This window comes from Maylandia zebra, linkage group LG16, assembly GCF_041146795.1.
Source record: "Maylandia zebra isolate NMK-2024a linkage group LG16, Mzebra_GT3a, whole genome shotgun sequence".
In the NCBI taxonomy this organism is placed as follows: domain Eukaryota; kingdom Metazoa; phylum Chordata; class Actinopteri; order Cichliformes; family Cichlidae; genus Maylandia; species Maylandia zebra.
In genome coordinates this window covers 10,031,278-10,059,275 of record NC_135182.1, presented here as the reverse complement: position 1 = coordinate 10,059,275, position 27,998 = coordinate 10,031,278, and the positions used below count along the sequence as shown (strand labels likewise).

Below are 27,998 nucleotides of genomic sequence, written 5' to 3'. Positions count from 1 at the left end.
TTGGCTGGTTTTTGCTTTTGCCTTTTGAACACAGGTAGAGTGTTTTTGTAGCACAGTTCAAACTACCTTCACTAAACACGATGCCTTTCCACTTGTTGATTCTGACTCAGAAGTCCCAAGTGGGCTGCAGAGGTAGAGCAGCTACTTTAATGTCCACTGCAATGGGACTTCTATGGGAATGAAGTGAGTTTAGTAGATTTTTTTTGCAGCTCTCCCTCATTTTGGTGATTGCTCAGTGCCAATGGCCATTGGTATAGAGAGAGGGTGGAGGTAGAGAGGGCTAAGCCTTGGACCCCACTTTACAGGGTCAGACCCTGCCCCAGGTGCACATGGGAAAGCACTTATTTGCTCTTTTCTTTGTTCCATATCTCAGAATCTTTTCACTTTCTCTCTTATATCCCTTTATTTGTTCTGATTTCCCATGCAATGTCATGCACACAGCTATGTGTTTTGGGTTTAAATGAGTGTTAAGATCATTAGCTACGGTGTGGTCTGCACTCACTGCGCCCTCATCGCCATTTGAGCTGTGCAGTTTCTCTTTGATACCAGAGTTTTATTGCTGTACTAGACAATATCCCTTGATTCTGAGCTAACTGTGTTTCTCCCTGAGCTCCATAGGCAGACCTGGTACGCTCATCAGACACCAAGTTGTCTTTGGCAGCTGCTGTGACATTACTCTACCTGGTCAAGAACAGAGAAAGTTATTCTACACCAGCTTTAAATTACAACTATGGGACTATTTTTGTCAGGCATTTGGCTCCCAGTGGAGACCACTTTTGAGGCAAACACGCCTGTTTTTCTGTTGCACACTGGTCTGCATAAATCTCCAAAAATAATAGCCCACTTCTATTTTTTTTCGTCCAGCTTCAAATAATACTGAAAGTCAAGCTTCCAAATGAAGACTGAATACGTGTGCGTTCACCATCAGTCAGCCTGCTGTTTTATGTGTCTCGCAGACGATATGAAGTGGCTCGAAATAAGCTGCTCCGAAGGAAACGAGTTAAAAACTGACAGATATCAATGTTTACATCTTTGGACAGGGCATCAGAGCTTCATCACCACCATAAATTCTTGGCTGGTGTTAGGATACCATGCCCAAAGGCCAAAAAATGTCTGCCTCAGGTGATACGATGTGACCCTGCCCTGTTAATCCTGTTGAAGACCAGCTCGAGTGCCGGTGCTCACAGGGACAGCAGGATCAGAGTGCCTACAGCCAAGGTGGGACTTAATAAAGACATGGACCGCTGTCACATGCAACTGAAGCAAAAAAAATCTTAAGGCGTGACACATCACTAAAATGGAGCCGAACAAAGAGAGAAACGAGGTGTAATTTTAAAAAGTAAGTTACCTGCCAGCAGCTGTCACATTATTTTTGCTTTTTATTACCGCCCGTTTACCAGCTAAAAGTGCAGAGAGTGAGAGGGTTTGTCCAAGTTGTCAGGAGGCTGCTTTTGCAGCGGTATGTCAGCTCAGTGCATCCCTCTTCAGCTCAATATGTCTTCTGGCCTTTCTCCTCCGCTCTCTGCCTCCCACCCCACCCTCTTCTCCCCGCATATGGGATTCACATTTGGCTCCACTGACCGTTTTCTTAATGTGATATTATGATACATTATCTGAAGCCATTTACTCCCTGTCACCACCTCTCGTGTGGACACAAGCCGAGTTAAGCCAAGGAGAGGCTGAGTCCAGGTGAGTTATGACCATTTAATTTGACACCATTCACAGCCGGCCCGATCTTTTACAATGCCTGAAAGTGCAATCAAAACACAAACACAAGACACTTACGTGTGCTTCTCGCTCTCACTCTCTAGGAGCCCATTGGTGGCATATAAGTTTTCACCCCCACCTCCTGCTGCTGGTTGTAAATCGCCTCTGTCGAAGGTGTATTTGTGCGAGAGAGAGAGGGAACAGAAGGTGAGAAATTTGGGGGTCAGCCGAGGCCTTCCAGGTAATTGTGCTTCTTAAACTTTTGACCCTGTAAGCCCTGCTTAGTGTGCTGCAGCTCGCTCCCCTTATTTCCCCTGAGAATTTTTACTCCCTGTACCAAGGACATGTTCATGTGCGCTACAATGACAATCGGAGCACATGCTGTCACCAAACACGTGTTATTCTTTTACACCTTTTTTGGGGGGCCATGAACTCGTTACTTATTTCATGAGGCGATGAAAAATGGCACGAGCTTGTCCCTTAATAGGCTCTGCCTCCCTGTGCCTGTGTAAAAACTGTGAAATACCCTTTTCCCTCTGTATCCCAGTACCACAAACACATCAGTTAGTTGTCATATTTCTGATATTTCTCTATCCAGAAATGCTGAAAAGGAAGCGAGGTCACTGACGTAATCGACTGCAATAATCAGGCGACTGTTGTGCGCGCAGCCTCAGAGAATATATAACTTTCAGGGCAAGCCTCATTATTTGCCTTCTCTTCACAGCAGTGTGCCCTTTAATATTTCCAGGGTCTGTCTGTCTTCATATTGAGCCGCTTGAGAATGATGGATGAGGTTATTACAGTTGGATCCACTCGGGGCTCTCCTATATTGCAGTTTGTTTTCATCATTTCTAAACATACAACTGGCTTTAGGTTTGTGCTCATATTTCCCCTCCCCTCCGGGTTGTGTGTCTGTGTTTTAAACACAGAGTGATTTTTGGCAAATAAGTCCTTCATTCGGTTATGATTTGGCGCTTTTCATAATGTCTCCTTTTTCAATATATTCAGCGTATGTGTAGCTTTGCTTTTCTAGTAGAAGTAAATGGTATCTCAGAGTTGCAATCCCAAATATGCTTCTCTCCTTCCCCTTCCTTCCTCCCCTCCAAACCACCACCACACCTGCGAACCCCTCCGCCCCTACCCCCTGTGTCACGGGGGGGGGGGCACGCCGCGTGAAGAGGAAGGGCCGCAGGGGCCAGTTGTTTTTAAATAAACTAAATCTGCTAACAGTTTTATAACCCTGACCTCGTAAAAAACTGGCTGCAGCTTTTGGTCAGCTCTCTCCTGATGGGGCAAGCAGAGTCGTTCCAAGCCTGGAATTCCCATTTGCCGCTGCGGAGCATGTCGGTGCGTCAGCTGGTGTGCCTGCGAGGTAAAAGGGCGTATGATATACGATTGCTGTGTCACGATCCACATGTGATGAGCGTCCTCACAGGCGGGGAGCATCCAGGCTGCTCCCTCTGTCTGGTGATTTCCCTGTTAAAGAAAAGTAAGGGAGAGGGGGGCAAGGGAGGGAGAAAGAGAGAGAAAGCAGAGGTGAGAGAGAGAGAGAGAGAGAGGGAGGAGAGAGGAGCGCTCAGACAATCAGTGTGTGTCTGTGTGTGTGTAAGTGAGAGAGAGAGAGAGGTAGAAACAAGAGGAGAGAGGAGCTGGCTGGGAAACAACAGTTGAACAACAAATCCAGTGTTGCATGCAGCCTCTCCGGATACCTCTGCTGTCTTTCTGCTGCCGGTCACTGAAGGTAAGACCATCAGCCTGGGTGTCACACCTCTGAATCTGCACTCCTGCAGATTTGGGTGCATCCTGTTGTCTTTTTTTATAACTCTGTGCACTGCAAATGTAGTCAATCAAACTCTGTATCAGGCATGCCATCGAGGATCCAAGTATTCACTGCTATACCCTGGATGTGTTTCACGTGTGTGCATTTTTACGTAGCTGTACGTGCATCACACATGGGCTCGCTCAAAGAGAGTTTGAGTGACACTCCTGCTCACTTTTTTTTTCTCCCCCCCTACTCCTCCCTTCCTCTGTTGCACATCACTAAGCTCAGGTGTGCATTCCTGTTTTACTGCAGGGCAGTTCTACACCGTGCGAGTCCATAAACTGCAAGTGGTTGTGATTAGGACGCAGTGTGACATGATTTGTAATAAGAGGAAACATGTTTGTGTTGGCGCCGGTGGATTTGCTAATCAGGCACTGACAGCGAGGCTGGAAGGATAGTGGGAACCCGCGTGGCTTGCGGGACATTAATAGTGCGTTAATAGTGAACATCTCCGGAGATGCATGAATATGTGTTTTACAGGTGTGTGCGTTCATGGCTGTAAGTGTATGATTGACTTGGCCTGTTATGTTGGACCCCGAGGCTGCTGGCTTATGCTAGAAGTACATGATGACAGATACAATAGACTCTGTGGTAGGTAGGAGGAGGAGGAGGAGGCGAGCTACCACTTTGATTTGACTGAGGAGGAGAGGCGTGTGTGTGAGAATGATAAAGGGAGAAGGTGTTTAAATGAAAAATGAAGTGGCTACAAAAGAGTGTGGGATAATGTGAGTGGGGTAGGAGAAGAAGCCCAAGTAGGAGGAAAGGGGAAAAAAAAACATCTGAGAAAGAAAGAGACGGGCAGAGCCAGGAGGAGGACACAATAAATAGGAGAAACAGAATGAAACTGAGATGTGTGAGAGAGGCTGAGAAAAGAAGGGCTGGAGGAGGTGAGAGTGAGAGAGCATGACACAAGACGGGGCAGAAAAAAGAAAGCGATTGAGACCATGTGATGCAAACAGCCCTCCAGACATCTCCGTCCACTTCCGGTGACACCAGATGAGAAACAGTTTGCGCGGCAACGAAAGAAGCGCCGCAGACTCTGAGAATCACCTCTGAACTGTTTGGGGAAGAGAAAAAGGCGAAGACAAGGAGTAGGAGGTGTGTTTGAAACACTGCACATTCAGCCAGGTACAGATAGACAGCAATACTCTGGCAGAGCAGCACACACTTGGTTTTGTGTCTCATGTTTCATATTCTCTCACACACACACACACACACTGGGGCCCATTGTGAGTATATTTATTTGGACAGTGCTGAAGCTCTGATAGGCAGTTCACAATGTCTCACTGCCACAGGAATGTGCTTCTGACAAATGGATGCTCTACACGAACCTGAGGCCATCAAGGGGATCCTTAACACCAACCACCCAGACGAGCATGTGGCAGATATCTGCTGCCCAAAGAAACCCGGTCCAGAGCGATAAAACAAATGCGTCCACGACTCCTTTCGCTCCCTCTTTTTCAAAAACATCTTAGGCCTGGAGCTGCATTGAGGATTGATCTAGTTACATGCGCAGCTTTTTTAGCCCACAGCTCGCCACAGCTTTTCTTTCCCCCCACTTCTTTCTGACACGGATGGAGAGAACAGCAGAGGAGATGGAGTTGGGATTTGAGGTGCATGCGTGTTGACTCAGGAAGATTAGGGGGTTCTGTTTTTATCAAAGCGGTCAACAAACAGCTCCCACACTCTGGTTAAATGAGAAGAAAAAGAAACTGGAGAATATTTACACAAATGCCTTCCCTGTGTATTCTCCAATCTCAGTGCCTCTTATTTCCCACTGTTTCTGAGAAGCCTAAATTGTAAAGCTAACACAAGATTAGCTCCAGCTCACACGGCCGCCTGTCATTGGCTGTACAGTGCTCTCAAATCCACACTGTTTGTCTTATCTTTACTTGGGGGGAGGGGGGGGGGGATATATATTTAGTGAGGAGCTTAGCTTTTAGGAGAGTGGCGCGTGGGGAGGGTAAGAGAGGGCGAATGTGTGTGTGTTTTAGACAGAGAGGAAGAGTAAGTTTGTGTGTGCGTTTTGAGAGCTGGCGTCAGTAGACAGTGGAAGAGCTTGGCACTCTGCATGCCAAACTGTGTGTGTGTGTGTGTGTGTGTGTGTGTGTGTGTGTGTGTGTGTGTGTGTGTGTGAGTGTGGTTGGACAGGTCTTTGGTTCTGTACACCCCCACCCCCCCTCACTTCACTGCAGTCAGGAATCTGCCCTTTAGTTTATTAAAAGCTGGTGAAACAATGGAGGGGGTGAGGTTGGGGATGAGGGCAGGTGGTGGTGAATAGAAAATCATGACGTAAACTCTGGGCATGATACAGAGCCGTGGCAGATCAGCAGCGAGGGTGATGATGTAGCAGTAAATGTAGGAGAGAAGGCAAGATTGAGTTATTCATGACAGACCATAAAACAACCTTTTCCCCCGCTCTACCTGTCACCTCGCCCTCACTCCATCTCCTCCATCGTCCTGTGATGCACCTGTTTTTCTCAGCAGGGCAGTGGGGGCTTAATACCCGAGCTCCCCATTGTGACTGCAGACAGGCCCATCACTGGACAACAACTGTGTACTCAGCTGCCGCCAGGCATAGGTGATAAAGCAGAGGATCCCTCAGAAGATCCGACTCCTCTACCCAGGCCATGTGCCGTCACACACCAACATCCCAGCAATGTTCAGAGCCCCAGAGCAGGAGCATAATAACACCCACGAGAATACCACATGACACAGCCCTTATGTACATATGTGAGGGTTTGTGTGTGTGAGATGAAAACCCATAAGTAAGGTGGGCAGGGGATATTTATACTTGCACCCCACTGCTAAGAAGAAAACATGGTAACAAGTATTGTGCAATTCTGTTCTACACAACATACACTGGGGCGTCAGCGCAGTGTCACTTTTCATAACAGATTTTTGAGATAACGTAATTGTTTCACTTGTACCTCTTGAACAAAAGTTTTCATTATGACTTGTGTTTGTGTATCTTAGAGCAGTGGAAAACAGGGAAATCAGTTTTTGCTGTCACTGATCTGTGTGAACTGATCGATTGCTTGGTTTTATAAATGGTAAGAAAATAATGAAAACTGTTCACCACAGATACTCCAAAAGTAGTCAAAAACCTGAAGCAGAGCTGGCCTGCCTGTATTTCAGACCCGTCATGATCGGTCTCTGTATCCCAGGTGAGCGTGGGGAGGCATCTTTCCCACAGTAGTCTCTAAGAGAGGCATCACAGTGTCTGCACTTCTTAAGCTTGGAATTATCTTCTCAGCTGAAGCCAAAACCTTCAGACCACACAAACTGTGGGGCTGTCTTTGTAGTAATGTGGTTTGGATTCCCACATATTATATATTTAACCCAGTTTGGATCTCTTTGCAGGTCCAGAGCCCTTTTTTAAATTAGCCGCCCTTTGGCTATGCTGCTAAAGTTATATAAAAATGAAGGAGAGTTTGTTTAATTTGATTTGTTCTATGACAGATGATATGTCTTTTTATAAGCAATAAGCACAGATCTAGATATAGGCCTGGAGTTACAGTGCAAATAATACATGCTGTGTAATAATTTCGTCTGCCTCTGGGCCTCCAGCTTTGGCACTCTTATTAGTTTCTGAGTACTGGGAATTTCACGTTGGTCAGTTGAAGAGGAAAAGAGATTGCTTTAGATTTGGAGGCCTTTGTGCTAAATTACTGAAGTTCCAATTTGTTTAAGTAAGACCTGAAGCAGTGGACGCACTCTACCAAATCACACCAACAGGTGCTTTATATTGTAAGGTACACCCTACAATAATACATACAGAGAAAAACCCAACAATCATATGACACCCCCCCCCCCCCCCAGTGACAGTGGGAAGGAAAAACTCCCTTTGGTGGACATCTGCCGCAACTGGTTGGGGCAAGATAGGTAAAGGATAAATAAAGGTAATGGATAATTGCCATTTACCTGGTATAGGCCAAAGAAGCAGGATGTTCACGAAGAATCTAAAGCTAAAACTATTAGCTTTTTGCTAAATGATTTTACAATCATTTCTTAGTAACTCACTGTCATCTCAGGTCTGTCAGGCTCTGAATTTCTCCACGTGAATGATGTGAATGAATTTGTAAAAAGAATGTCATGTTTCAATAAAAGGGTTTAGAGTGTGCTTCCTTACTTCACAAGTCAAAGCGTACATTCATGACGCTGCATTTTCACCTGACCCCATGAACTCAGTAGCTCGTAGAACCACCTTTAGCAGCAATAACGTGAAGTAATCCATTTCCACATAGCTTTATCAGACTCTCACATTGAATTCTGGCACACTCTTCTTTTCAATGTTGCTTCAGTTCATTGAGGTTTGTGTGCCTTTGTTTATACACAAGTCTCTTAAGGTCCCGCCACAGCATTTCATTTGGGTTGAGGCGTATACACAGGTGTTCATGGTTTACTCAGTGACTGTAAGGTGCCCAGGTCACGTGGCTGTAGAACAAACCCAAACCATCACCCCTCCACCACCATGCTTGGCATTTGGTATGAGATGTTTGTGCAGATATGCTTCACCAAATGTGGTGCTGTGCATCACGGCCAAACATCTCCACTTTTGTCTCGTCTGTCCAAAGAACATTGTTCCAGAAGTCTCGTTTTTCATTCAGGTACAGCTTTGCAAACCTAAGCTGTGGTGCCATGTTCTCTACAGAGAGAAAATAGGCTTTCTTCAGGCAACATTTCCAAGTAAGCAATACACATTAAGGCTTTTTATAATCGTAATTTTTGTAACTACTAACGTTGGTAGTATAATATAAACTAAGTAGCCATTAAGTTTATATCTAAGACCTCTTTTACGCGCCAGCTGTACACATTAAAGAGTTAGTTCTAAGCAGTGTATTCAACTTACTTGTGTAACCATCTTAATTAAGGTAACATATTAAACAATTTAATATGTTGTAACTGTACTTAGTTGAAAGTTCTGTCTTTATTAGTGGTGGTCTTAACTCAATATATACATAAAAAAATCACCCCACTACTCTATCGTTCTCCTCTTGTAATAATGCTACTCTGGACTACTTGTTTTTGCCTTAGACTTGGCAATATTGTGATAGCTAATTCAGCATATCTCCCCCATGTCCCTGGCTTCTGTAGAACACAACATACTTTCTCCTTCTTTGCTAGAACAGTACAAGTCTAACACTCTGAAGCAGCGGTCCAGCTGCTGCTTCCTGTAGTCTTACCTCATGCAGTGTTCCTATTCCACTAAGCTCTGAACATGGATTCCTGTCACGGATATCAGGACACAGGCTTTCAGTTAACACAACTAAGAACCTGGATTTGTTAAAGTAAAATCAATTCGAGTGATGTATGTGATACACCAAATGGAAGTTATCCATGTGATGAGGATGAGGGACGAGGTGGTTTTTTTGCTGGAGGTTATGGGGTTGGACCTGGTCTTGCAGCAATTTTTCTACAACGATCATCAAAGGAGGTTGTTTACTTTAACTGAGGTGAAATTTCATGGGTAATTCAGAATTAATGACTTGTTGTATTGCTCACATAGCAGCACATTATAATGAAAGCAGTAAGGACCCAAGGTGACATAATGAGGTTGTATCCAGCACTCCTCCCAGAAATAATCATTTCTATCAGACATCAGACGGTACCGGTGCAACTGCTTGGTCTTGGGGATCAAAGAGAAAGATGTGATGGGAAAGGAACGATAGAGGGACTGTTTTTGGGAAAAGGAAAAGGTTCAGGTTTAAGTGGAACACCATGGGGATTTGTTTTTGTAATTATATCAGAAAGACAAGCTTGGTTGGACTTGATGATGGGGTTGATTCCAAACAATAGATCCAGGAAAGATATGGACCGTAACGGTCTCGGGTTTGCTGGTCATTATACTTGGATCGGTTGGGGGAATGGGGTGGAAGGGGCAATAGAGCTTGTTTTTCTAAACTCTAAGATCTCTATAAATATGAATTGGATAGGTGAGAGTATAAGGTACCTGGCATTTCACACATTAATAAGTTCTCAGTTTGTACATTCACAGTGCAGTAATGAACTCACTCAGCCAGATACAATCTCCATATATTATCCTGAAAGCCCCCATTATCTGAGTCAGCTGCCATTCGTAGCTCTGTATTGATACGACCAGCTTTCAGAGTTTAAGCATGAGTTGCCAAAAGAGACAGTAATAATGATGTGTGGTCACCTTGCGGTAAGGGCACGTCCCTGCTTGCATAGCAATGATGTTAGAGGGAAGCTGCCTCAGATGGATACATAACAAGCAGACGACAGTCATAGAAAGTCATCTCCCTGGTGCACATAAAAAGGTGGAAATGTCTGGCTAGCTCAACTAATTAGTAATCAGAGAGCGCAGAGCTGGCTGGAGACCAAAATTATGAGATTTAGGGTAAAATAAAGTTTGCTTGACTTGTCCTGGTATTTACTAGGCGGTTCACTCCTGTCATTATCTTTGATTGTTTTGCTTCATGGTAAGGCCTGTTGTCTAACAAAAACACATGTTCTGAGCGGAAATTTTGATTTATGAGGAAACACTGCGGATGTTTTTCCTGTGAAAACACCTAAATACAATTACATTGTCATGTTTGATCTGAACTGATTAAACACATTTCCCTTAAAAAGTGGGTTAGGAGATGCTGCAATCACATATGCTTTCTGCTCTTTCATCCAAAACCAGACTGTTGTCCAGCTAAGGCAGCATCCAGCTGTCACTGAGCGCCAAAACTACAGGAGCCAGAAAATTCACAGATTGACTGCATGTGTACTTTTAATAGGCAATTTGAAAGGGAAAATCAGTTGAATCGTCAATAATTCATTGTTTAGTCAGTTGAGAGCAGGGAAACCATATTATCATAATTGAAGCTGATAATGACCATTTTATCCAGACATCTGTGTGTTTGAATACAGTAGATATTAAGCAGTATTCCAGTTCATTGTAAATATGTCTCTCAGGCCATGCTGAATGTAGGTCTGTAGTGTAAAGTCCTCTTAAGTCGTTGTCTCCACTGAATTTTTAGGAAGGTATCTGACTTTTTAACTGCTATATGCACAAATTTGTTTGCCACCTGCTCACTAAGTTGCTATGCTTCTTTGAGCAAACTCTTTCCTGTTGCATTGATCATTTCAAGTGTTTTAGAAATATTGATTATGGAGGCTGGAAGAAAGGTCTAGTTCATTTTTTGAGTTCACGTTGCTTAGATTTTATGGGGTAGTAAGATCACATTTACTGGAAAATAAACCTGTTGACCACATATTCAGCTGACGTGCAGAAAACCTAAGAACTGCTTTACCACTTGAGTATTGGTTGTTTTCTGGGTCTCTGGGGACGTAATGAAGCTGTCATGTGTGCTCTGTAGTGCGCACTGCACTGAAAGGGAATTTGGAGGCCACGGGGCATGCAAGGTGTGCACAGAGGCATAAGTGAGGGTAGTCTCGGGTCAAAAGGAGCCCGACAGCAAATTTTTGTCTCACTGCCCCATTGCTGCTTAATCTGGTCTTTAAATGGATCAGTTATCATAGTTTTGTATTTTCGAATTCGCTTTTATTTTGTATTATTTTCAGTTAGTTCTCTGAGTGGATTTTCTTGTTTCGGATTAGTTTATAAAATGTTTACTTTTAGTTTTTAATTAGCATCAGAGTTTAAGTCTATTTTAACTGTTACTGTATAAAAGGGAATTGTCAGAGGCAAGATTTAGAAAAATCTATACAATTATTACAATAAAAACAGAACTTTTTGAAAGCAGTTGACTCTTGTGGACATTCAGAGTCTCGATAAACATGTCCCTCAGTGTCATCAGGCAAGCTGTAATTAAAGTTTTACCAGACACTAAAGGATATTTCCTCTATATTTCTATTTTATTTTCGTTTTCAAAGTTCACAAAATCATTACAGTTAGTGTTAGTGTAGTGTAATTTTTATTTTTTTCATAATAGATATTTTTTTCATGTCCAGTTTTATTCTACTTTTTGTAAGCTATATTCACATGGGTGCACGTAAATATGTAGATCATGTCGATCTAGTAAAAACAAGCCAACATCTGCTTCAATGTCCACTTTGGCTGATGCCTCTATTTTCCTCGTTTACTCTGTCTTACATGGGAACTGAATTGATTCCACTGTACGATTCTCAATGACTTGACTGTGTAATTTCTAAGACATGCACACTAATGATGCTGATAGCGATACCAGCAGCAGAGACGGGGATAACAGTGTTCGTTCTAATGGTATGGCTGGCAAAGCTGGAAGTGCTGATGGGTGCTGGCTGTCTAAAGCATCCTGTTGCATGAGCCGACTGCAATGTAAACCCTGCAGCACATGTTCGACAAGCCAACGAAACATCTCAGGGAATATTTATTTTAACAGGCCAAATGATACTTCTTTTTCTCTCAAGAGGAATGTTAAGGTTAAATGATTCCCCCTTAGAAAGAAAAACACTGGGGTTGAACTAAAGGGGAGCTGAAGATGGAGAGATGGGTTAAAGGTTTTGCCCGAACTAGTTGCTTGGTTTTAGTTCAGAGGAAGAAGTGAGTGCAAGATGGTGCAGTGTTGAAAAGGGATGTAATAAAATGATAATAATAACATAATTTCATGTATTCGTGTTTTGTGAAAGTATTTTAGTGCAACTGACCTTTTTGGGAAGTTATTTTGAAATGTAGTAGGTCACAAATTGCTAGACATAGCTTTAAAACGCAAGACTATAAGTAATTCAGTCATGTGCCAAATGCATTCCTTGTAAGTAATAAAACAGGAAAGTTCTCTACAGGCTGAAGACGTTCCCTTAGGTTTGATCATTTTAGTAGCAGTACCAGCCACTTGCTGCAAATTATTGTAAATTGTTTCTGGTGATTAAGGACCCTGGAATGTACTTTATTCCACCCTTGGTCAATAGCGACTTCTTGGCTTTCAATATATTACCTCGCCTGCTGGTACTGCAGCTTCTGCATGCATGTCCTTTTCATGCTTTGGAGAGGCAAAGCGTGAAATGGACACGGTGGATGTCTGTTACACGTTTTTCCATGATATCGGGTGGAACTGTGACTAGGATAAAGCAACTAAAATAGTGCATATTGCATGAGAAAGGCAACTGGATGCATAGAAGCCTCAGGTGGGTGATTAGCAGATGTTTGGACACACACTCACAAAAACACTAATGCATTAAAGTTACATTTTCATTTTCTACTGTAATGTAACTCCACTTCTTGCATAGGTATGTAACTAAAAGCAATTGACTGAAGAGCTAGTTACAAATTGTCTTGAGTTAAAATTTCAATAATTTCCAAGTATTATCAAAGTACTATTCAAATAGGTTACATTTCACAAACTTTTTAAGTAGACATTATCACTTAATAACTACTTGTACTCATCATATGTCAAGAGGTGTCCACACAGGAAGCAACAACCAGCAACATGACAACCTCAGACCATAGAGAGCAATTAGGTCATCTTACCATTTACACATTTACACTGTCACAAAGGAGGGAAACAAATGTCAGCAGCATGAAGTAGGCTAGTCATTTATGCTCAAACGTTAAACTTTTCTCAACTTCAAGGATTAAAGCACTTACAGGTGACAATGAATGATATGATTGACATATGACAGAGTGGAAAATACATCAGTGGGGTTATATAGTTGTCCCTGAAATTAAATACATATTCATTTAGTTGAGGAGTAATAAGGAACAGAATATTCATCTGACCACTTTATATAACCTGGAATTTTTCTAACTATTGTACAATCAACATCAGACTACTGATCTCCAAAAGTTGATTTTGTTCATCTGGACGTGGCGTTTTCAGTGGGAGAAACGTTTCGTCACTCATCCAAGTGACTTCTTCAGTCTCAGCTGACTGCAGGTTTCCCCAATCTTATAAACAGTACATTTGCATACTGACTGAAACCAGCCCACTGAAGGAACAATGGGCTGGGAGGTCGGTTCCTTCATCAAAATTATAACTTTCTTCTCATCCCAAAGCAACTGTGTAAAAGTCATATTTTTCCACAGCACCACTAATGAGCACCTACATTTACAAAGCCACGGTTTACACTTGACTTTAGTTGTACGTGTTTAAAAAAAACAAACACTTAAGCATAAATACAGCTCCTGCGACTCCATGTGTAACCACTTCTTCGTAAACCTTTAGCACACAAGTATAAATTGGGTCAAAGTATTTAAAATGATCACAAAGCATGAATTTATGGGTAGCTCGTGAAAATAGATAGATAATAATAGTTAATAAACTTTAACATGGCTATTTTGCTCCTTTCGCCATCTCTCACCCTACCATGCACTTAATTCACAACACATTTCAACATACCTGCTGCAGCCAGAACCAGGCTCACTTTTAACACAAACCCTATTGTCAGAAGGACTATAAAACTATGAAGTCGGGAAAAAAAATTACCTAAATAAATGTGAAAATATGCAGAGGGCTTGCAGTCATGAGAGGGCTTGTTGGGAAAGTGAATTATTTTAATGAAAAAGTCATTCCTGGGGAGAGGAAAAGGCCCGGCTGCAGGCTGTTTGTGCATGGCTTAAGTTTCTCTTCTATAATAAAAGCACAAGGACTTATGTGTCCACATGTGTGTGCCGTGTGTGGGTGTACTGGGTTGAGCGTGGAATAAAGGAGACAAAGTAGATGGCCAGTTTCTTGAGACACACACACTCAAATAATTAATCTCAAAAACTGGCAGAAAAAAAAACTATGTCTGGAGATAGCTTCATCCACTACACACGAATTGTAGCATTTGGAACAGTTTGACTTGTGGACAAAACATAGAACGGCCACACGCAATATCGCTGCTTTTTCTGGTCTTTATCTCTTCATGTTTCCATTGATGCAGTTATGTTTGTCTTCTGCTTCCAGACTCTGATGGATTAAGGCAGCGGGGGATGGAGCAGCCTGCCCAAGAAACCCTCCTACTACCTAAAGCTTGCTGAATTTGAACCTACAGTGAGCTGACAGGAACAAAGCAGAGTCAAAGACAATCTCCTTTTGTGCAGCCTTGTGACAGAACAGACTCTGTAAGGAGGAGGAAGAAAAGCAACTACGTTACACGTTGGACATCCCGTGAGGATCAAGAGCCTCAGGGTGGCCCGATCATGAAACCTTCCATCTCTGGGGGCTCCCCCTCTGGTCTTCTGCTGGTTCTAATGTGCTGCCCCCTCCTGGGCTTGGTCCATTCTGCCAGCAGCAGCAACAAGGCCAGCGATAACGGACACGCACACCTGGGAGATGCTGACCCAGACCGCTGCATGAGGCATCACTTTGTGGAGACCATCACACACCCAATTTATAAATGCAACTCCAAGGTAAACCTACCAACACACTAAAAGCCAACCTTTCATATGAAATCTAGATAGTTGTCAATGTTTTTTATGTGACTTTTACTTTGTTTGATGTATTAAATGTTTATTGTTGCCAGTGTTTAAATGGAGTGCAATATAAGTTCAAAAATGAGACCATCCCCGAGTCTCTCAGTTCCCTCTGTCAGCCGGTGGTGTGATTTCTGTGTGAACGATGTGATTGAACTTTTCCACAAAAACCCAAAGGATGTGACAATTATTCTACACCCCGCGTAGCTCAGTGCCTGCCTTCTAGTGCAAGTGTCAAGAGCAGAAAACAACAGCTTAGAACATAAGTCAACTAATAAGCCCTGTCATACACTGCAGGATGAAACATAAGGTTAGCTAGCTACCTGGTGTTGGTATCAAGTTGTCCATGTTAGCTGATGAGCTGAAATTAGCCAGAACACAGTTTTATTTAAGTTGGATGGTCTGGAGATGGAAGTGGAAATTTGACTATCAGGGGAAACTGTGGTGGACTTCAGGATGTTTGGTTTTCAGAGTCACGGACAAACTGCAAACAGCAGGGTCTGCTAATTAATCTAATAACTTAGCTGGACATTTTAAAACGACTTTATCTGCTAATGTTACCAAAACTGAGTATGGCTAATCACATCTTGCTTGTCAGTGAAAATCATATCTGAATGAAAATGCTAGTTGGTTAGCTTGCCCAGCTAAAGTGATCATTGATTATAAAGTGTCACATGGTACTGATTTTAGTAAATCATGCAATGGCAAAGATATCTATGAGTAATATTTACTTTATACAAAATATGGTTTTCTTTTCAACATGGAGGTGGTTAGCAAGCTGTCTGCAATTTAGCTTTGATGTCTTTATGTTGATACGCAGTGTTTATACCGGTCTCCTGGTTTCTGTTCAAGATACAAGAAATACAGCACATACAACAGAACAACATTTTTTTGCAGGACAGTGTTGACTGGCGAAAGTACAAGCTGAGCATGAACCTGAGCTATAGCCTACTGATCACCTGGGTGGAGGTGTCAGCAATAACAGTGGTTTTCTAAGGTTGCACAGAGCTCCTTAAGGTAATGGGCCATTTGCTTCAAATCAAGCTCCTGAGCCTAAGAATAATACCCAGCAATGACTTAAGAGCCATTTTTTCTCACAAATTCCTTCCTTTCTACTAGTATTGCTCATTTCCCCTTGAAAGCCTTTCTCCATTTGACCATTCTAGTGTATCATTCTTTCCTTTGCTCTCTTAATCGCCATCTCTTTTAGAAGAGTCACATAGGAGTGTGTGTATATGTGTGTGTGTTGGTGGTTCTGGAGATGGGCCACGCTGCAGACATATTCTGCACCTCAGCTGGGGCTCAGATTTGGCTGAAGCTATCGTGTCGCTGTTAGCCTGCTCGCTCGTGCACTGCCAGGTGCTAAAGAGGGGGAGAGAGAGAGATGGGGTGAGGAAAGAAGAAGAAAAGTGGAGAGGCAGTGATTAAACAATGGTGTGGTGTGTATCCTGACAACTTAAAGGCAGCCACTTGACGTAAAGAGACTGATGATCCCACTGAGTAGCACCAAACATGTGAATGCTATTGTGGGAAGGTGCTGTCGATTTTCCCTCTTTCCTTTTGTTGTGCACCAGTGCAGTTGCTTGTCTAGCGTGAGTGATCTGTTCTTTGGTCTTTTTTTAATATTCTGACTATGAGTGCATCAAGCAGGTGGCCAAACCGCAACTCGGCTCAGGCGAGGCAGGGCTGAACACACACTCAGCATGAGCTTGGCTTTCTATTACAGCGCACAGAGAGCCGAGTGGAAGCCTAACTGAGCAACTGTTTTACACCTCAGGCCTGATTTAGACTTCTGTGGTGAATCTTTGTAGTGCCTACAATGTAACCTACGTAAGTGGCCGACTTCTTGCCGGCATTTATGCCTGTGCTGGTGCGTTATGTGCTAGTTAGCATGTGGTCGTGTCCTTTGTTTTATATGCGGTGCCAGCGGATAGAAACCAATAAAATGATGGGCCCTCACGCTTTGTTGTGTTCTTTTTTGTTGTTTGCTTCTTTTCTGGGGTAAACTATATTGGTTCCTCGAGTCTTTCCACTTTCATATTTTGGCTGTGTACAGTACTGTGCAAAAAGTTTGAGCCAGCTGTCATTTCTTTATATTTAGATTCTGCAAAGCCAAACTTCCCTGTCCTTTTAACCTCTTAAGCCCCAAGCCTAACTGATCTCCTGCCTTTTGCTCCCGTGTCAGGGGACGTTGGGGCTTAGGAGGTTGTCTTGAGTGATGGGTCCTCAGGTTGTCTGAAGGTGTTTTAAAGCTTTTCTTTGAACATTTTCATTCCAGTCCTTGTACCTGACCATTTTCAGAGGATTTTCATTTTTAATTCTTGAGTTTTAAATCCCTTAATGCTGACCTATGAATTAGTATCACAAAAGTCATTTAACAAAGGGATGAGTCAGCGTTGTGTCTACACAGACAATTTAGTAAATAAACAATTTTAAAAGTATCTTCTGTCACTTTATTTTGTCTTTTGTCAAATAGTTTGATAGACTTAAAATAGCAGTAGTAGGCAATTTGGAAAGAGCTGTTAGCTGAAAACTTGTTGCCATATCTCATCATGTTGTGCATTGTGCCCTGAAATATTTAGAGGAAACTGGGGGACAAAATGAGTGGCAGGCTTAAAAATATACATCAGATAAACAGTATCTGAAAGGCCCGTTCTTAAGGAACAGGAAAAAGTCCAGTAAAAAAAAAAACTGACACAAGACCTGAGCGATGCATCTGGCACTCCAGTTGATCCAACTTCAGTTTGATGACCATCAGAAATGGTCTCAAGAAGGCAAGAAGGAAGAGAAACAGGGAAAATGTACTTATAATAACTTTATTTATATAGAACAGTTACAAAGGGCTTCATAGTTTGGATAAAAATGCATTAAAGTTAAGTGCACATGTTCAACCATGCAAGCACACAGTCGCTTTCATTCCTGCATACACAGTCCTATACACGCATAGCAGAAGAAAAAAAAGGCCACAAATAGACAGCAAAAGATTAAGTAGAAGCTAAACTATAGAAATGAGATTGCAGCAGATGTTTAAAACAAACCCCAGATTCAGCCAACCTGAGCTACAACCACAAAATCGTGATTACCACAAGCTTTAAGATAAGAGCAACAGTTAGGAGACCCCGATCAGATGAGGTTGGCTGCAGTTATGATGTCTCAGTAGCTCTGCTTTATACGCAGGAGCCCGGTCATGAAGGGCTTTATATGTTGTTAGTAACATTCTTAAATGGATTCTGAATGCCGGCTAGTTTTTGTTTTGTTGCATTATGTACCAACTGAAGACGGGCTGAGGAGGCTGAGAAATGCATGTGAAAAGTGAGCAGCAATAATCAAGACAGAAGAAAATTGTGTGTGTACAAGAAGTTCCACATTATTTGGAGGCAATTAAGGTTTGATTTTTCAAATGAATCTTAAATGAAAGAAACAAGACTGGATGAGGTATGGCAGATTACACAGTGAACTGGACTAAAAAATCAGTGGCACCAGGTCTTATAGAGGTGGATCTTTAGAGGATTTGTATGAACAAGAGAGGGGGACAACAGCGAATGTCTACAGCCGTCTGTAAAACATGGCTTGGGGCCAGTAGTGTTGGGGATCAGGCCTCAACATTATTGAAGCAGTGTGGGATCACCTTGACAGAAAACAGAACAAAAGGCAGAAACATCCAAAGAACAGCGTTGACTGACCTTCAAAAAGCTGAAAATAAGAAATAACGAAAGCTTTAAAGGTGGTCATAAAAGTGGCCATACAAAACACTGACTTTGTGTGTTTTTGCCTTCTATACTCTGTGTATTGTTACACATTTTTCCTGTTTTCCTAGGAACAAAGAAATATGGGGCAGCTCAAGCTCAAGCAGTGCTGTATGACTAGAAAAAAAAGCTCTCTCTGCTGTCTGCAGCACAGGTGTTGAGTAATATTCTGGTAGCAAACTCCTCCATTGTAAATTTGAACTTACACCATCACTACGCTAATTCCACAAATAAAGTTGAGTTTACAGGGTGCGAAGAGCACAACTCAGCCAGTGGAAGCAGTTGTATAATGTCCTCTGTGGATCTGAGGGGAGAAGAAAAATAAACCTGGGGATTTCATTATGGTTATCTTGGCACTGTGCAGCGTGCAAAGAAATAGGATTGGGTTTGTTTTTGAATGACTTTCCTGCTTAGATGCTAACGCAACTCTTGTCTGAGCATCTGTCTCAACTTATTAGCAAAAACATGATGAAAACACACAGGTTAGATCCACAGTGTGTGGTTTCCTGCCAGTGCTGAACTGCTGCTTTCTCGGGTTAATGTAAGTAACAGTTGTGACCTGTTTCACCGGAGCTGAAGAAAATTTCTTCCTTAATTGTGAAGGAAAAAAACAATATTTCATACACTGATGTTGTTATTTATTGTACTTTTTTGTGCACAAACATAAAAATTGTACTGTTTTGTTTTTTTGCAGTGCAGTAAAAATGAGTGAAAAATTGTTCAAGATGTTGATTTTTTTTTCTTCCCTCTTTGTTCTCTGCTTATTTTCACCCCTGCTGGGTTTTTGGTGTTGATGTGTGAGTATACTGTACATTGTCATTTATGTGACACTAAACCAACTATAGGGTTCAGTTATTCAAAGAAATGTAGAAAGCCATCTGACAAATGGATTTATCAGAAATTGCCTTTGATTTGTGTTCAAAAACACAGAACACACTTACCAGTTATTACCAGTGTAAAACTAGTTCTTCACCTTGAGTTTTATTTAAGCCTGTAAAGCCTGAAAATTTCCAGAAAATTCCTTTCTTTCAAACTATTGTTTGTCAACCCTTCTGACGAATTTGCATGTATAAGATTTAATTTGTATCATTTTTGCTACGTCCAGGATTTTTGTGCAATTTATTTTTCATAGTTTGTTTATCTTAAACCAAAAAAACATATTAGAGGGTTATAGTTCTTAAAAACTGATGCATCAAATCTGATATACTTGGCATTACAGGGTTAATTATAATTTAAATGCATTAAAAAAAAATTCCAAGGTTAAATTTTTTTTTTATAATTAGGGTTCCAACTAACTATTACTTCCACTGCTGATTAATTAATGTGTTGTTCAGTAAATGAAATATCAGAGCACAGGAGAGCCTGAGGTGACCTAAGGCTATAAAATCAAGCTTTCATATGAGAAACTGAACTGAACGTGTTATTCCTCTTAAGTATTACTGCCCTCACAACCCAAGCACAATGGGGCAGAAGAGAATGTGAAGACCACACATGATTTTCACCAAGTGTTTCACCAAAACGTTTAACATGGAGTGAGTTCTTCGGTTATGTGTCTTGTGTGAACAAGTGCTGTGCAAGTAAACCAAAAAAATAATGGTGACAACGTTCAGTCAAAACAAATAATCTGGAGGTCAGCGAGCAGCTGAGTCCGTAGGCCCAAATTGTATATCTGCAGATGAGCAAACCAGGTGTCAGCCATTACTCCCAGGGAGCCATTCCACACATCCAAGCAACGACAAAAAACAGGAAGTGGATCTCGAGACCCTCTAAAGGCCAAGATGACACTTCAGCCTCTAAAACATTAAAACAAACCCTATAACATATTAAATGCATGAAAAAAATATTCTTGCTGTAAGAGACTACAGTAAGCAAACACAATCCCCCATCCCCACACACAGACAAAAAAAAGAAAATATTTCACATGCCCCATGCATCTGAATGGATCAGTCACACAAGCTATCCATTTGACGACAGCACAGATTACTGTGTCGACTCTGGATTTTGTCTTTAGGACATATGGGACTTCCTCACAGGAATCACAAATATTTCAGTGCAGGGTTGCAGAAAACTCGTCCTTCATTTCCGAGTATCTTAGTTCTTAACATAATTACATCTGTCTAAACTTGGACAGCAACACTGCTGCGGACATGCTAGTTGATGACAAAGTTTTAATGCTTTTATTTTGAAATTTTGGTTATTAATTACTTTTATTTTAAAAGACAAATGCTTACATTCTTTATGTCACACTGTAATTACATTGTTACCTAACAGATCCACGTGCATTTAGCAACCCCGGCTCAAATAAAGTCCAATGCTGCTCAGTTTTAGTCTGAAAATCCAAGCAGTGACTTTTTTAAGTAAAACAGCAGCTGTTGTTGGAAACACTGAAGTAATTTCAGCCAAAATAAGCACCATTATTCCTAATTACAAAAGTACTTGAGTTTAGAGCATAAAACCTCAAATTCAAATTAAAAACTGCCAATAAAAAAACCAAAGTAGGAAAAAGTAACCACAGCGCCTGTCACTAAAACACAACAGACCGATGAATGCAAGGTTCATGTCATATTGGAGTTTTCATGATTAATCATAGCTACTTTTCATCGTGAGAATTCAAGAATTTAAGATAATTCTTTTAAAAATTATTACACAACTAACACACATCCAGCTCCAGTACTTTTGCACTCCACCTTCAGTTTTTTACTTTCGTGTCCTATTTAATTTTATTCCGTTTTATTTTATTTCTTTATATAGCACCAAATTACAACAACAGTCAGTTTGATGTGCTTTATATTTGCACTGCTGACATTTGTCCTATATGTATAGAATTACATTTATATAACACCCATCAGACCAGGGGCACGTCCAGAGGGGCCCACAAGGTGGTACAAGCCCTTTTGAAAATATATAATACTTGTATATTATATAATTTTAAATAATTATATAAATAATAAATACAAAGCTAGTCTTGTATTTACATTTTACAATATAGTTCAAAGGAAATTTACAGTTTGTTGCAAAATTACATACTACTACTACCGCAGATGAAATTGCAGTGATGATGATAATAATAATAATAATAATAATAATAATAATAATAATAATAACAATAACAACAACAACAACAACAACGACAAAAACAATAACGATAATAACGATAACGATAATAATAATAATAATAATAATAATAATAACAACGACAACGACAAAAACAATAACGATAATAACGATAACGATAATAATAATAATAATAATAATAACAACAACAACGACAAAAACAATAACGATAATAATAATAATAATAATAACAACAACGACAAAAACAATAACGATAATAACGATAACGATAATAATAATAATAATAATAATAACAATAACAACGACAAAAACAATAACGATAATAACGATAACGATAATAATAATAATAATAATAATAACAACAACGACAACAACAACAACAATAACGATAATAACGATAACGATAATAATAACAATAATAATAATAATAATAATAATAATAATAATAATAGGGAAAATGAGCCTGACATGTTGCATCTAAAATAATAATTTCTTTTTTTCTGTATTAAAAGAATGATCCCTCCGACAGCAGTATATTGTCACTAGATTCTGTTATTAGTGATGTTTTATTTTCCACTATAATAAAACATAATCATACATAAAATTAGAAAAAACTGATAAAGGTGCAAATTAATAAAAAATGTATACTGTACATCTTGAAAATTTGCAATATAAATTAACTGACTTTTTAAATAAGTTTCCTTTGGGAAAGTTTTGAGTTATCAGAATCTCCTCCAATAACCTTTTCTTGAAATTGAGCCTCTAAATGTTCCTCAAGGACCCTCCAACATGAACAAAGTTGCTTGAATGAGCCCATGATGACTGCTTAGTAATGGTTTATATCACTTTATATCACTTTTAACAGGAAGAAACCTCCAAAATAACCAGGCTCAGAGAAGGGTGGCCATCAACCGATGAGAATGGAAATATACAGAAGTACAAACTGAGTCGTTTAAAATGGTGTACGTTCACCCGATAATAGTTCATTATGGCACTTGAACAGTGCTGTGTCAGTACTGAAGCTTGCATAGGTTTGTTTAATGTAGCGGCTTTAAGATGGCGCCGGTGAGGTCGGCTGCCGTCACGACTGCTCCGACCACTTTTTCTTTGTCTTTGTTTTTTAAGTTAGTTTTCAGCGTTTCTAAATCGGCAAAATCATCACCATTGGGTACATTAGGTATGACAGTGACACTCTTGTTTCTATTGGTTTACAATGTACTCACAATTCGAAGTTTTTAACTCCGGATCCAAGCTGGCCGAGTGAGATCTCGAGGGAGAACAAAGGGAAGCGGCGGCGGCCTAGAGGGAAGCGAGCCGGCGTCAGGAACAGGCTGAGAGCTCGTGCACACCGCACACCTCTGCCTAGCATCCTGCTCGCCAACGTCCAGTCACTGGAGAACAAGCTTGACGACCTCAGGGCCAGGATAAAGTTCCAGAGAGACATTCGGGACTGCAATCTCCTCTGCTTCACCGAGACATGGCTGAACCCAGCGGTGCCGGACCACGCCATCCAGCCGGCCGAGTTCTTCTCGGTTCACCGCATGGACAGGACACGGGACTCGGGGAAGTCAAGGGGAGGCGGCGTGTGTTTAATGGTGAACAACAACTGGTGCAACAGTGCGAACGTTGTTCCTCTCACACGCTCCTGCACACCAAATCTGGAACTACTGTCCATCATGTGTCGTCCTTTTTATCTACCTCGGGAATTTACATCGGTCATTGTAAGTGCCGTTTATATTCCACCACAAGCGGACACGGTCACCGCCTTATGCGAGCTGCATGAGGCACTCACACAGCACCAGACACAACACCGGGACGCTGCGCTTATTGTGACGGGGGACTTTAATAGCGCCAACCTCAAACGCGCAGCGCCGAACTTTTATCAACACATCACCTGCCCCACCAGGGGTGAAAGGACACTGGACCACTGCTACACTACGGTCAAGGACGGCTACAAGGCACAATCCCGCCCTCCGTTTGGCAAATCTGATCACGCCGCCATCTTCCTCATGCCAAAATACAAACAAAGGCTGAAACAGGAAGTTCCGGTTCAGAGGAAGGTCGCGCGCTGGACGGATCAATCGGTGGCCGCGTTACAGGACGCACTCGATGACGCAGACTGGGGCATGTTCAGAAACAGCTCCGACGATGACGTCAACGTGTTTACGGAAGCGGTTGTGGGATTCATCGGGAAACTAGCGGATGATACCGTGGAGACAAAGACTATCACAACGTTTCCCAACCAGAAGCCGTGGGTGGATAAAACCATCCGCGACGCTCTGAGATCCCGCACCGCTGCCTACAACACGGGACTCATGACGGGGGACATGGACCCGTACAAAGCCGCGTCATATAACGTGCGGAGGGCGGTGAAAGAGGCGAAGCAGCGCTACAGGAGGAAACTAGAGTCACAACTCCAACAGAGTGACTCTAGGAGCCTGTGGCGGGGACTAAGGACAATAACGGACTATAAAGCACCAACAACCGGTATGACGAACGCGGCCGTGACTCTGGCAGACGAGCTGAACACTTTCTATGCTCGCTTCGAGGCTGCAGCTAAGGTCTCCAACAATGCTAGTGTTAGCGGCGCTAACGGCTGCAGACAGGAAGATACTGCCAGCACCGGAAACGTGCTCGTCATCTCCGAGCATGAAGTAAGGAGAGCCTTCAAGAGAGTGAACACCAGGAAAGCAGCAGGACCAGACGGCATCCCAGGTCGTATCCTAAGAGACTGCGCATACCAGGTAGCTCCTGTGTTCACTGAGATATTCAACATCTCTTTATCTCAGTCGGTGATCCCCACATGCTTCAAAGAGTCCATCATTGTTCCTGTCCCGAAGAAACCCCACCCTGCTTCTCTCAATGACTATCGCCCTGTAGCCCTCACCTCAGTAGTGATGAAGTGCTTTGAACGCCTGGTCAGAGACTTCATCATTTCTTCACTACCAGACACACTGGACCCACTACAGTTCGCTTACCGTCCAAATCGTTCCACAGACGATGCCATCTCTCATCTCCTCCACACATCACTCACTCACTTGGACACTAGAAGGGGGAATTATGTTAAAATGCTCTTCATAGACTACAGCTCTGCATTTAACACCATAATTCCCTCCACACTCACCACTAAGCTGGAGCATCTGGGACTCAGCTCATCTATGTGTCAGTGGATCTCCAACTTCCTAACTGGTAGACCACAGGCAGTAAGGATGGGCGGACATGTCTCAGCCTCCACCACTCTCAGCACTGGAGCCCCCCAGGGGTGTGTTCTGAGCCCCCTGCTGTACTCTTTGTACACATATGACTGTGTGGCCACTACCAGCTCCACCACCATCATCAAGTTTGCTGACGACACCGTCGTGGTGGGCCTGATCTCTGATAACAACGAGACGGCCTACCTGAAGGAGATTAGGAATCTGGAGAACTGGTGCCAGAGGAACAACCTCCTTCTAAACGTCAGTAAGACAAAGGAGCTGATAGTGGACTTCAGCACTAAGCAGGAGAGGAACTACCAGACCCCCGTCATCAACGAGTGCCCAGTGGAGAGAGTGGACAGCTTCAAATACCTCGGAGTTCACATCACGCAGGACCTGTCATGGTCCTGTCACATCAACACCGTGGTGAAAAAGGCCCGTCAGCGTCTCTACCACCTCAGATGCTTGAGAGACTTCCAACTGCCCTCCAAGGTGCTCAGGAACTTTTACTCATGCACCATAGAGAGCATCCTGGCGGGAAACATCTTAACCTGGTTCGGGAACAGCACCATGCAGGACAGACGAGCTCTACAGAGGGTTGTGCGGTCAGCTGAGTGCACCATCCGCTCCGAGCTCCCTGACCTGCACTCAATCTACAGCAGGCGGTGCTGGACCAAGGCCAGGAAGATCGTGAAGGACCTCAGCCATCCCAACAACAGACTGTTCTCTCTGTTGAGGTCAGGAAAGCGATTCCGCTCCCTGAAGACCAACACAGAGAGACTGAGGAGGAGCTTCTTCCCGCAGGCGATACGGTCTCTCAATCACACCACCACACAGTACTGACCCACACATATGGTTCTTACACACACACTGGACATTCTGGACATTGTTTTTGCACAACACTGGTCACTATATTCTTCATTTCCGGTTAATACTTGTACAGCTGCTGTTATTGTGTATATATTTATTTATATTTAGATTTCTTCATACATTCTTATATAGTTCTATATTGTGTATTTTGTTGTACAGTTATTTTATTTTCAACTTTAATTTATATATTTATCTTTATCTTATTCTTCCCAGTTAAATTTACCCTTCATTCTAATTTGTGTTGTACAGTTATTTCATTTTTAACCTTAATTTATATTTTATTCCTTCCTAGTTAAATTTACCCTTTTTAATTTTTCATATTTATTTCCTATCTTATTCATAGCCTTTTCCTTTTTTGTTTTCTTTAGGTCACGAGCAGTTGTCCAAGCATTTCACTACATATCGTACTGTGTATGACTGTGTACGTGACAAATAAAATTTGAATTTGAATTTGAATTTGGCTCATGAGTAAAAGGAGGAGCAGGAAAGGTGCAGACAGAGAGGAGGCCAAAGTTTGATAGCCTGATCCTTTGCCAGGACAAAGACAAATGGTCTTAAAGTGGCGACAACACTGTTCATATGTGTGTGTGTGTGTGTGTGTGTGTGTGTGTGTGTGTGTGTGTGTGTGTGTGTGTGTCACCCATACATGGCCCCAGACAGGCCTTTATCAAAGTGGGTACACGGGTGGCGACACACAGCAGCTGGCAGAAGGACATGACACAGGCGACAGGAATTCAGTGACCTACAGAGGAATGCCGGTCGGACAGTCACAACACTAATCAGGCTGGTGATGTGTGTGTGTGCTGACTGGTTAAACTGGGGAAAGGTTTCATATGCTGGCTTTGTTCCCTCTAAACAGCACAGAAAAAAAGTGGCCAACCACGCACACATAAACACACACAGAGCCCAAACATCTTTTTACTCCCCTTAAAGAGCCTGAAGGTCAACGAAAAATGCTTATCTGTATTTTTCATAACATCGCCTTTTCGCCTACTTCTTTCTTCCAGATGGTGTTGCTGGCGCGCTGCGAGGGCCACTGCAGCCACACGACCCGCTCCGACCCCCTCATCTCATTCAGCTCAGTGCTCAAACAGCCCTTCAAGAGCACCTGCTCCTGCTGCCGGCCGCACACCTCCAAGCTGAAGGCGGTGAGGCTGCGCTGCACTGGCGGGACTCGCATTACGGCCACTTACAGATACATCCTCGCCTGCAACTGCGAGGAGTGCAGCTGAGCAGACAGCAGTACCCTCCCAGACCCTCAAGACTCTCAAGAGCCGGCAGTTTTCTTGGCCACAGACCTTCCTCTCAAGCTGTCCAAAGCATTTTGGTTGATTATTGGATCAGAAAACGGCCCCAGAGATACTGGTTGTTAACTTGTGAGTGATAGTTTGGAGCAGTCAGATCAGCCTCACGTGGGCCTTAAAATTGACCTACAGCCCTTGGGACTCAGACAGAACATACTATACCCTTTCTATTATGTGCATTCAATCAGTACAAACAATGCAAAGCATATTTCTTCAGCTCACAAGGCCAGACACCACAAACTGCAGCTCCCAGGAGCCCGCTGGAGACCCTCCTCGCTGCAGAGACACACTGCACTCATTATAAGCCTCCGTAATTCATAACACACACGCTCAAGAACCACAGAATGAGAGCTCATTGCAAATATCTGTAACAGCCTTCTCCCTGCTCCATAAAAAAAGGGAAAAAAAAAAAAGAAGCGTTTGACGACTAAACAAAATGCCTCGTTAAAAAGCAGCATGGGAAAGGACAAGCGGGTCCGCGTGAGCCCTGACATGTGCTGGATCTACAGTGGAGCACCTGCGCCGTGCTTACTCACCCAGTAACATTTTACACACTCCCTGCAGACTTTCATCTAGCTGTGTAAAACATGACTGATGCTGACAGGAGAGCTCATCGAATGAACAGTAGAAAAAAAAAGAAGAAAAAAAAAGTAGCGTAAGAGGAGCCCAGAGGATGCAAGAAGACCACTGATGAAGGTTTTAGCAGCCTCTGGGTCAGCGGCGTGGACTGTCAATAGACCGCCAAGGGTATCAGTGCTCATTTAAAGTATAACCTGTTCTACTTGGATCTTTGTGATGTTCATGTTGACGTTATTGTAACTGCCGCTACTATCACGCCGGATTGATTAAACTTGCCGCTATTGCCTGTAACGTATTGTTAGTAATGACATGTCCTGTGTCCAACATGATGAATACAGAACTTCACACTCACTATTC

General features: G+C 42.5%; 1 protein-coding gene across 2 annotated transcripts; it reads left to right on the top strand.

Moving 5' to 3' along the window:
• ndp (norrin cystine knot growth factor NDP) lies at nt 1-27,997 on the top strand. 2 transcript variants are annotated; one of them, XM_004572964.4, is made up of 3 exons: nt 1-1,948; nt 14,365-14,810; nt 26,766-27,997. In XM_004572964.4, exons 2-3 carry the CDS (start codon nt 14,601-14,603, stop codon nt 26,988-26,990), a joined length of 435 nt encoding a protein of 144 aa, XP_004573021.1. In that variant the 5' UTR covers nt 1-1,948; nt 14,365-14,600; the 3' UTR covers nt 26,991-27,997. The 2 variants fall into 2 exon arrangements, with proteins under 2 accessions (XP_004573021.1, XP_004573020.1); XM_004572963.4 differs by lacking the exon at nt 1-1,948 and adding an exon at nt 3,100-3,448.
• The last annotated feature ends 1 nt before the right edge of the window (nt 27,998 follows it).

What these genes read in the sequence shown, in the direction of transcription:
- ndp (XM_004572964.4), top strand. Translation starts at nt 14,601, where the DNA reads ATGAAACCTTCCATCTCTGGGGGCTCCCCCTCTGGTCTTCTGCTGGTT. An exon ending in TTTATAAATGCAACTCCAAG is followed by an intron (nt 14,811 to 26,765) that starts GTAAACCTACCA and finishes TCTTTCTTCCAG; the next exon opens with ATGGTGTTGCTGGCGCGCTG.